At 37.3% G+C, this 11,920-nt stretch overlaps 1 protein-coding gene across 1 annotated transcript; it reads left to right on the top strand.

Moving 5' to 3' along the window:
* Nucleotides 1-236: 236 nt before the first annotated feature.
* On the top strand, nt 237-11,690 carry LOC121307483 (kelch-like protein 20). The gene is made up of 8 exons (XM_041239658.1): nt 237-345; nt 981-1,096; nt 2,267-2,450; nt 6,366-6,509; nt 6,770-6,903; nt 8,299-8,507; nt 9,043-9,149; nt 10,618-11,690. The coding sequence occupies exons 1-8, from the start codon at nt 323-325 to the stop codon at nt 10,700-10,702; spliced, it is 1,002 nt and encodes a 333-aa protein (XP_041095592.1). The 5' UTR covers nt 237-322; the 3' UTR covers nt 10,703-11,690.
* Nucleotides 11,691-11,920: the final 230 nt, after the last annotated feature.

The following is an 11,920-nucleotide window of genomic DNA, read 5'->3' as shown; positions in this document are numbered from 1 at the left end:
TTAAGTTTTCTGTGGGCTGTATGGACCCAGCAATCCAGCAGAAAAGAAATCCATTTTAGAACTGCTTTCTAAGTAACACATTATAAAAAAATCCTTCACTAAATGCCATCAAGAAAACAAACGTTTGATTGGCATTTAGTCTGTGTGACATTTGGTTTGCGTTACAGGCTCCTGCTGTCTGAGTAGTTTTCACAGCCAGCAATGAGAAGCTATTATTATCAGTCAGGGAGCAGCGCTATGAAGACAGTATAGGGTTAGTAGAGGAACACTTCAGGCATTTCCATCGAGTTAGACGCTCTACAGGTCAGCTCAAAAGGCAAACATGGGTGTTTACAATGAAAAGGGGTAATTACAGTTTTACTTTGTACACACTGAAAAATATGAATGAATCTCTTGTTATTTAATTATTTATTTATTTTTTAATATTTGAAGTATCTGGGTGTAATAAGACTGCCTTGTATATTTTCTTCATGTCACATTTCCAGCATGTCATGTGCGTGTATTTTTAGATGGCCGGAGTATTATTTCTCTTATTATGCATGTGAAATAGAAATAAATACTTCTTTGTTGAAATCAAACTGTTTGAATGAGAATATTAAAACTCTATTTCAGTTTTAAGGTGCTGGTATTATAACCCACCATTGTTTTTTTTTTAGACCGTTAAAATTACTTTTAGGATGTATTTCTTCTAAGAATGTATTTCTATTTTTTAATGTTACAAAATGAAAAAGATTGATAGTAAAAGAACACTTAGAAAAGACTGCTCATTGAAATGTGTGTCAAATACACTTCTTCACTTGAAACCAAACTGTGTTTAATAGTAAGTGTTTAGTGTCATTATACTGTTGTTTTAGAAGAAATATAAGTCTTTTCATCTTATACAGCAGGCCTGCGTCTGCATATTTGTTAGAAATGCAGTATCTTGTGTAGGTATAATATTTCTCATTTACCATTACTCATTTTTTTCTCTGCTGTTCTAGGGAAACTGTTGATGAATCCAAAAACTGCGCCATGTTACCTCCAGATAAACCTAACGCTCCTCACCCACGAAGCAGGGCTTGCAAGACAGTTCCATATGATGAGGTGGTGTTTGCAGGTATTGTGTTGTTCAGTCAACCAAAAACCAGACACACTGGTAATCCATTGCAGTGCCACGTTATTTCATCTGTTATCCAACGGTGTTTTTTTTCTGATGGGGTAGTTAACAGTTTACTTCAGAGTCACAAACAGGTAGCACATTAAGAATCAGCCTGTAGTTGCAATTTCTTTTGTCTGAAACCTTAAAATGACTTCTTGTGTCAAAGACAAAACAATTCCAGTACATCTTACCTTATACAATTCCAGTACACCTCACCTAGTTTTTGTTATGGTATTTTATCCAAAGCTACTGGAACTAAATGTACTGCTCACTCCTTCCAGATATTGCAATGCTGACCTTGACTGACCTAAACATCGATTTGCTGGAATTATTCCGTTAACTCTTTGTGTTTTAAATCAGCTTCTAATGGAGAGCTTGGATTTTGTAGCCACCCTGTCTGTCTTACGGGACTTCAAATGCCCGGCAGCAGGAGTGCACAGGAAGCAGCCGAGAAAACAGTCAGGAGCTTTTCACATTCATTCAAAAAATGTAGAAACAAGCTCAGAGATGGAACCAGGTCTTATCCATTAATCTTCTCTGTGCCTCTGATGAGAGGTCTTATCATTCCACTGCCTCTCCTAGTGTAACCTAAAGAAAAAATAAGCATGGTTCCAAAAAGACTCCGCCTTGCTACATGGAGCCTCATAGGGATTCATTGCAGTACTTTAGTACCAGAACAGTTACACAAGGTGCAATACAGGTAATGCCATTTTAACTGTGTTGCCGTTGTTGCTAATGCTATGGTATGGTTCAGCTGGGTTGTTGTCATGGTAAAACACTAGTGTTTGGTACTCCAATGCAATTGTATTCCAATGCTATTTTATTATATTATAGCTATGCTGAAATAGTAAAATTCTGTGGGGTCTTTATTGGGTAGAATGCTTGTGAAAATGCTTTACTGGTTAATCAGTGGATATAACAAAGCAGAGGCTGGGTGCAAACCGTTGACCACGAATGCATCAAGCAAGGATCTTAACCACTATGCAAAGGAGCCATGCTCATCTACAGGTGTGGCTCTACAGCTTGTTTTCAACTCATCTCACTGATAGGTGTGTGACGACACTGCCTGATACATTAATGGTTGTAGTTCTTTGTAATGCCCATTCGGTGTTACCCCCCTTTTTGCAGTTGGAGGCTGGAGTATAAATGACCCTGCATCCCGAGTGGAGTGCTACTACCCCCAGATCCATGAGTGGAAGGTGAGGGCACCAATGGTGAAACGCCGGTGCGACGTGGCTGTTGCTGTACTTGGTGACATGATATATGCTGTGGGAGGTCACGATGAAATATCCTGCACCAGCAGTGCTGAAAGGTACTTGTGTTCCCCTTTGTCCCCCTTTGATAGAGCACAACAAGGTATAGTCCATTGTAAAAGCTCATTTACATCACACTGTAGTGCCCCAAATGTGTAGTAGTCTGGTTGTACAAAATATTGGTAACATTTACTGTATATTTACATAGATATAAGATATGACTCAAACTCCAGCCTAAATCCAGAATAAACTTAATAAATGCAATGTTAAAGTGGTTCTAGTTAATTAAATCATTCCATAAAATATGGTACCAGATACATTTTTTTTCTGAATTGTAATTATATGTTCTTCTTTCAAAACTGCACATATGACATCTACATAGAAAATTATTTTGGTGTGAAATTGAACAGGATTGTGGGACACTGCAAATCAGTTTATGCTACATTATACAGGTAAGGATATATAGTATATGGGCAGGTACAGTATACACTGGGGAAAAAAACTGCAATTACATTGTAGTATCAACACTTTTAGTTTAAGTCACACATCAATTTTGTTAGATTGGTGCTTTGTCTGGGTATTTCATCAGATGTGTACAAAATTTAATAACATGTACTCCACAGTCAAATAAATCTTAAGGTTTCAACAGACTATCAGCCATTGTTTGCAGTAATCCTAAAAAAATCCTAATTTTAAACTCGCTTTTGCTCCAAAAGGAAAATTTATACATAGCATATTCCCAACCTGGATGAGAACAGTAGGAGCTCAGGACACTGCCTTTGGCACCATTCTTAGATTTACAGCAACAATGAAACGTCAGCCTCAGGCTTAAAGGTATGATGTAAAGTGTATGTGTAGATGCTCCTGTCTGAGGATCTTCCCAGTGCATTTCATTACTGAACAAATCAGCAATCTACAATATCTACGTGCTACTGTCCATTGACTATTTTAGAAACATGACCTAATATGGCACAAAGAAACACAGGCATATAATACAAATACAAACGTGTTTCAGAAATGGTCTAAGGTGGCATAGCTGGTTCATTTACAAGCTTCTCAAGTCTGCACTAATGGATGTCTGAGTTCAAATCCTGGTGAAATATGCTTGATTAAAATATCAAAGTTTAATCAATCAATTTAAACATGCTTTAATAAAGCAGTCCCAATAGGTTGTAGAAGCTGACTGGAACTCATCCACATTGCAGGCAAGCCTGGCTTGTGCCCGTCTTTGAGCAGATTCTTGTTCTAACAGAATTGGATACTGCATTAACACTATTTAAATGTACCCAGTGTTTAGAGTTTGAGCGTTGAACTGTTTTGTATTCAACACTACATACTGAATTAAAAGAAAAACTGTTTCAAATGACACCTGTAGCTAAGCAGATGCAGGGCTTCATTTCAGGAAAATAATTCCCTGAATACTCTGTATTTGTTATCTAAAAAGTATGCTCAGTGGTTATTCAGCCATCCTGATTCCTGCAATACCTACGGTATTTAAAAATGACCCTGATAACTAGTTAATTGATTTATTTTAGCTACACAAATGAATGGATCTGTTTATAAGAAAACAATGACTTTCCAAGCAAGCTCAAAGCCATTTATGAAGAAAAATGATTAAATCTCAATATTGTGTGAACATGCTACACATCGTAATGCGAAAACAAACAAACCAAAAACAAGTCTTCCTCTTCAAACTACAAAAGGCGTAACCGTCATTAAACATAATCTTAAGATACTGTAAGAATTGTTATGGGAAATGTTTGGGGTATTGGTTCAGCGATGTTTGACTTGTCATGCCTGTGTGATTGAGTCAGGAATTGTTTAGTAAGACTGAAGAGAGAGTGGGAGTAAAGAACGTGGTGACTGTCCTTGTTTTTTTCAGTTATGTGTACATATCTGATTTAAATAAACCATTAAAGTATTGCAAGGACCAAACAGCCTTGTCAGGTTCGCTATGAAACCCCCCATACATGCTACGATATATACAATACATTTGTTTTTTACTTGAATTTAAATAAATTAAATATAATAAATATGGCTGGAAGACATTTCAGCTCTGTTTTAAAAACCACACTTTGGGTTGCACACTCTGCTTTCAGGATTTAGAATTGCAATATATTATTCACTGCTAATGTACCTGCATGACAAAGGGCTTTTGCATTCATTATACAATATGTAAAAAATGGTCCACTATGTCTATTTTTATTTATAAGATTAACCCAATAACTCACAAGAGATGAAGTCATGTGTATGCTATATAGGTCACAATAAGAGAAATATGTATACTGTAGATAGAAACCTTTCTATCTAAAAGTAAAATCTACCCAGACCTGAGTGGGTGGCTATTAATGGTGTGTGTTGCCGAGCTAATTGACTGACACACTTTTCATTAGAGCTCTAGTGCTAATCTGTCATAATTCTAATTAAAGAGAGATACTTATGCACACTTAGCCTGATGTCATTTAATATACATGCATTTACTGTCACCGGCACTGACTTTTAAACAATCATGACAGCGTGAACAAAACCAGGGGTGCAGGCTAGGATCGACTACATACTAAAGGACAGCTTTCCATTCTGTGTCTCCAATATATAGTGTTTCTCGTCAGCCCGGTTATCCTCCATCAAAAAACCAAACCGTTCTATATTAATACCATTTGGCTTCTTTTGAAGGTTGTGTAACATGTATAGGTTGTATTTAAATGGCTAAACGAGGTCTAAAAAGAAGGCAAAGGGTGGTCACACCAAATATTGATTTGATGTAGATTTTTCTTCTGTTCACTCACTTTGCATTTTGTTAACTGATAAATATAAACTATTAACATGTCTATTTTTGAAAGCATTCTTACTTTACAGCATTTTTTCACACCTGCCTAAAACTTTTGTACAGTACTGTGTGTGTGTGTATATATATACACACACACACACACACACACACACACACACACACACACACACACACACACACACAATAATAGGGAAATACAAAAATAATGTTCCTTAAGTAATGGAATCAAAGAGTTAGTGAGAGAGTGTTTCCTGGAGGGAATGGTTTTGTTGTAACTCCGTTCCACCCTCATGTTTATGCAGTGAACAAACAGTCAGTACATTTTCCATCTGTATTGTTGGACTCTGATTAAAATCAACTTGTCCAAGTCAATATCTGCAAAGGTTTTGAGTGTTTAAGCAGATTCCTCGGTATATAAATGGGGCAGAGGTGGCGCAGCAGAACTGATTCACAAGTGTGTGCCTTGTCATTTGTTTCAGGCCTGGGTTTGAATCTGTCTCGTGCCTAAATCTGACTTTACCTGGCTTTGAGCTTAGAGCTATCCAAGCGATCGATCACGAGTCATTAAAGAAGGGCCCGTTATAGCTGCTGACTTCATCTCGCCACACGGCTGGGATTGTCACTGCCTGTCAGTGCCATGTCAAGTTGTCATTAGAAGATAAATTTAAATCCAGACGCGCAGCCTGGAATGTCAGGAGGGGGACTCTTAACCTGGTTGTCTAAACTAGACTACTTAATCAGCAATTTGAGAAAGAGCAGAAACGGCTGCTGACGGGCAGATTAATTTAGTTGCATGTATGATGTAGCTTGTAACTGGGTTCCTGAAACTCACAAGGAAATGTATTCCCTGAACTGACCTTTTCCAGGTATGCTTGGAATATGCGTCTGAATTACCTACTGCTGTACAGTATGTTCTGGGAACTATGTTCATAAATTGCTGGTAAAACTTTAGGTTAAAGAAAGTTCTCACTTTCTGTGCCTTACTCTCAGGATATGTTACACTTGCACTTCCTGGTTAATCTCACCTCAGCAGTGCCTGCTGGGTCAGAGCCTGACACTGGCTGACAGCATGTCAATCAGTAGGGGAAGCAGCTGGTTGGCTAATGATTGGAAAGAAGCCGTTGATACAGGGTTGACCTGTTCATATTGTATCCTGTTCACTCTATCCTCATATTCCCTCTCAAAGGTACGACCCCAAATCAAACACGTGGAGCAATGATGTGGCCTCATTGAGCAGTGGGCGCAGTGGCGTGGGGTTGGCTGCTATGGGAGGGTATCTCTACGCCATTGGTGGATATGATGGCATCACCTGCATGAACATGGTGGAGAGGTAACAATTCATAATATTTGTATCTAATTAAATATAATTTGATTGGCACATGAAAGTGGGCTTAAGGTTAGGTTTAAGAGTTCAAAATGGCCATCACAAGTTATCATATGCACCACACCATAATATGATGCATACCAAAGTATTATACATGTCAAGTTTTGGTATCCATACCAAAATCTGACAGGAGGTTTATGTTCCAGCTTTGCAACTACATTAATATGGTTTGTATGGTTGATATGGTTTGTTTGACTTTGTTTTAGATATGATCCTCAAGTGAATATGTGGTTTAAAGTTGCTTCAATGAGCTCCAGACGCAAAGGGGCTGCAGTGGCTGTGTTAAATGGGTACCTGTATGCCATCGGTGGCTCTGACGAGGATTCAGCTCTTAACACAGGTACTAATAGAAATGACTGCATCACACTAGCTAATATGATCTTGAAGATACATATACAATGATTGTGGGAGACCTTTGACATCCAGGTCAGGGTCATAGAATGGCCAACCCTCTGTTTCCGTTATTCTCCCAGCAGGTGTAGGACCAATGATGCAATCAGGGTATAATTTTGTACACGTACCCAGCTAACTTGGTTCCTGTTGATATTCAAATCTGTCAAACAACAGCAGGTCATGCATGCCTTCTTTCGCAAGGCACTGTGCAGATTGTGTGTTGATGTTATCTGTGTAGGCTATGGCTGTGCAGATTGTGTGCTATGGCTTTCGATATCAGAATGCACGATTCTGGTTTTATGTTGTTCTTCTGCTGGTGGTTTTCCATGGGACATATTTCAAACTGTTTTAAAATCAATCCAGGTGGCAACAGAAAATATAACCCTAGTAGCTCCTCAGTGGCTCGCCTAAAGCTATGGTCAAAAGTTTTGCATCACCTAGAGTTTTAGTATAACCATGGGAAATACATGCGGAAGTGAAAACTTGCTGTACAAAAATACTGTGGCAATCTTGTATAATGGAGGAACGAGATTGTCAGGGAGAAACAAGCAGTTTTCTTAGCAGTTGGCAGGCTTCCATTTCTGCAATTTTTTTTAACATCGTTTGCTCGAGATTATTGGCTTCACTGGCTATTATTTAACATAGTTTGTTTAATTTAACCAGTTAGCAGATATTTTCAATAAAAAGGAGCATGTTCCCCTGTGTCTTTAATGTATGACTCCATGGTCAATACCTGTTAGATACTTAACCACAGTGACAGTTACTCTAGCGAGCTGAGTGCGAGAGCAACTAACAAAAACAAGTTCATTTATCTGCTGGTAATGACCGCTGCAAGGATAGGACATTATGTGGACATTTTGGGACTGCAATGACATGTTTCAATGTTTCAAAGTTCTGTTAGCTTTTTAAGGACATCTATGGTACGATCACTGCTCTGCTCAGAACCTGATTGGGATAAGACGATCAGAGAGGTTATAATTTATTTTTTTAATCTACAGTACTTTAATTTAAAATAATATTACATTTTCTAACTATTCCAGCAGAATATGCTTCCGAAAAGACTCCTCAAAGCTAATTGTGGGGAAAGTAAGGCGGGGAAGCTTATTAGCGTTGCACAGGCTTCAGTGCACAATGCTTGACCTATGGCCTGCAGTGCACTGTGCAACACTAGTATGCTTACCCACACTTGTTTCAATTGTTTGTTTGTTTTTTTTTGCAGGAACAGTTTTTTTAGAATAATGATCTTAGCAGAAACAGCAATATAGGATTGTATAAAACACACATAATAGGATATTTAACTGTTCATGCTTCAGAAAAGTAACTCAATCTTGGCTTTCCCCAGTGGAGCGTTACAATCCCACGGAGGACTGCTGGTCTCATAGCCCCTGCATGGGGGCTTGGAGAGAGAATCCAGGCTGCTGTGTGTTTCAGGGTATGATCTACATTGCAGGGGGGCGTGATGAAGTGCTCCAGCTCTGCACTGCCGAGCGCTTCGATCCACAAAACAACAGCTGGTCTCTGGTCAAACCAATGAGGTGCAAACGAAACCAGGTTGGCGAATGCAATATACTGTACCTGTGTCAGTCTTTCTGGTAAACCAGGCAGTGACATTATAATTACGGTATGCAGCATATATTAATCTAAATATCTATAGCTATCTCTCTAGTAGATAGATTTGAATATACGGTATACTTAAATAAGACAAATTAAACAGTTTATCTAATCTTAATGTTACATTTCAATGTGATATAAATCACCTGATAAACATACATTTTAAATTATTGTTTTTACATCAATATCACGGTCTACTATGTTTTATACAGTATAATGTTATTCTGTACTGTTTAACAAAAATATCAATCCGTAACTCTAAATCCACTCAATAGTACAATTTGTAGTAATACTTTCATTTTAGTCTTACTGTATTGGTGCCGCAGGGATATTTAGGTGTTTATAAGTTCGTTTTGTTGTATTTGTTTGTACTGATTGAAGTTATTTTATATTTAAGTGAATCAGGATAGACCTCTTGGGGTGTTTGTTTCCCACACATTCAACACACAGCTCCGTGTCTTGTTTAATATATCAGGTGGGTCTTGCAGTTGTTGGTGGAATTCTGTTGGCTGTTGGTGGTTTCGATGGAACCACTTACCTGAAATCAGTTGAAGCGTATAGCTTGGAGACAAACACATGGAGGTAAGAAATGTCATAGTTTAAGTCTTGTACTAACTGTCTAGGTCATTCTATACCAAATCAAGCTTTTTTACTATCTTAGATTTTGATGATGGTGCGTTAACTTATTATAAATCACAAAAACTAAGACTGTATTCAGGAGCTACTATTTTACATAAAGCGTTTTAGAACTGTGCAGTATGTCCTATGAAAGGGAAGACGACTGTACACAGGGGTACCGAGACGTCTGTGTTAAGCTGCTGTATCTAGTTCATGATATGCTCTTCTGTTTGTATTAAGTAGGTTAGATCAGCCAGTCTCTTTATGTTAGTAAGCACTAGCACCACCTAGTGCACAGCAGGGTATTGCAGGGAAAACAAAAAGAAAATTGACCCAAAGTTGCAGATTACTAAATGGCGCTGGCCCTTACTTCTATAAAGACAATGTGGAAGATCTAGCCCGTGTTACATGTGTCTATGGCAGACGACTAGAACTGAAGAGAAGCTCCTGAACTCTGGTGAACTTACATTGACACAGACTTCTCAAAAATAACATTATTGCAGTCATTGCAATAAGAACATCTCTGAAAGATTACAGAAATGTACATTATAAAATGGAAGAGGACAGTTAAAAAAAAAAGTCATTTGAAGTGACTTGCTTATGGTTGTTGCTGATTATCTTGGTAGTCTTTTAATGGCTTGCTTTACTCTTTGTTCAGCAAATCTCTGTCTCAGTGTAAAAATCTGAAAGAAAATAAATCAATAATGCAACAAGTGGTCTTGATAGGTTTATTGATAAAGAGATTGCTTTTAATTAAATGATCACAAGGTGCATGTAGTCAATATTACAGACAATCCAAAGGCTGTTAATTCTGTCAACATGCTGTTCCTTGTATAATGATGACTAAAAAAATGGAAACACCTACATTATGTAACACACCGTTTTGTGTCTTTGAGATAAAACTGGTTTCTTTTTTTTTTTTTTTTTTGTCTGTCTATTTGAGAAACATTAGTAAGAATCCAGATTCATAAAACATGTGTATTCTTTTATGACAAGCTTCAAAGTATGCAAAGTCTTTGAAAATCGTTTTACACAACTCATTATTGTTCGGTCAGTATTATTACCGCTGTAATTTGCAAACATACTTGTTTGTTTTTAATTGAGGGGAAAAAGTAAATTAGACAAAAAAACTAATTAAACTGTTTGTGTTAGCTATAACAAACTTTGCACTGGAGAGAACACTTCTATTCAATACAAATCTGCCCCTGTAACTTAATACAGTCTAAAACTGTACTCTTACTAAACAATACGAGTATTACAGGTATTCAGCAATTCTGCAGCAAAACTATTTTTATAAGAAATTTGCCAATTTCTTGATAATTAATGCAATTCCGTATTGATTGTTCTTTTATTGCTGGCAGTGTTTGTATATTAAGCTATAAACCATGCTGGTAAAATCTCTTGTGTTCATCTGTTACCGTTATCCTTTCAGACACTATGGGAGTATGAAGTGCAAGCATCCAGGAGGTGGAGTCTGTGTGGTGAAGATGGAGCAGTGCGATTCTTTGATCTCCTGAACAGAGCTAGGGAATGAAAACACGCAAGAAGATTCACTTTAAGAGTCTAATATCAGACCTTGCATACTTGTATAGTTTCCACTGTATTTGTACGATGAATAAAGAGATCACTATTGTGCATCACCCCCATGGTTACAATACCAGCTGGATAGCATAGAGCTAAAGGCTGGCGGTATTAAGATCTGCTGCTTTTTAGATCATTAAAATACTCAAATGTGACCTATTATCGGAATTTAATTATATACTGTATATTTTTTTCTTAGTAAATTAGGTCATAAATGTGTTAATACTTTTGAAGTATTCTCGCTAATCGGAACTGCTCGATACGAGACCCTGTTCACATTAATAATTTGAGCAGTGCTCACTGTAACCTGAGCCACACTTTCACTGAAGGTATCAATACGCACAAGCTTGAATAAACATTTGAACTGTATCTGAAGTAGCCCAAAAGCATTTCCAGAACAATGTATCACAGTCCATCACCTGCGAGACCTCAGCCAAAAACCTGCTTTGGGCTGAGGTCTCGCTGCTGATGTAATGCGATATATTTGTTCTGCACAGGCCAGGCCCCCTTCTGACCCTTTGAGGAGAACACTACGCACAGCAGCCTATTTTTCACAGAAACGGCTACAGTACCAATACTTGCAGAAATGAACTAGTCTATTGCCTTGTTTGTGTTTTTTACATGACTACCAGCTACTCCAATGTTGCTCATTTTGAGGTATTTTTACATCAGCAAAGTATTTTAATGTGAGCACCACGTTTAAACAGCTCCAGTCTTCAGTACGTTGTTTAGCATAAGTGATAAATATCAAAGACGATATTGTTTAAACACGGTGCTCACATTATACTATGTATGCAAAATAGTGAAAAATGTACTTGAAATGAGCAAAACTGTACTTCTGGTACTAGTTACATAGGTTGCTATTAAAATCAATGAAATACTCGTGTATATGTGCAAATTTCGAAGAAACACTAATATAGCAAACATGCTTATTCATTTGAAAAATATATATTTTTATATAAATTTATATATATATATATATATATATATATATATATATATATATATATATATATATATATATATATATATATATATATATATATATGTATAGTCAAAGTTTTGTGTACATGTCTTACTTTCAGGTAGTCCTGAACTTCCTTGGTCATATAACCTGGAGATTACAACTGTCCACCATTCAACGCCTTGTCATT

This window comes from Polyodon spathula, chromosome 56, assembly GCF_017654505.1.
Source record: "Polyodon spathula isolate WHYD16114869_AA chromosome 56, ASM1765450v1, whole genome shotgun sequence".
Classification (NCBI taxonomy): Eukaryota; Metazoa; Chordata; class Actinopteri; order Acipenseriformes; family Polyodontidae; genus Polyodon; species Polyodon spathula.
This window is presented reverse-complemented; position numbering and strand designations above follow the sequence as displayed.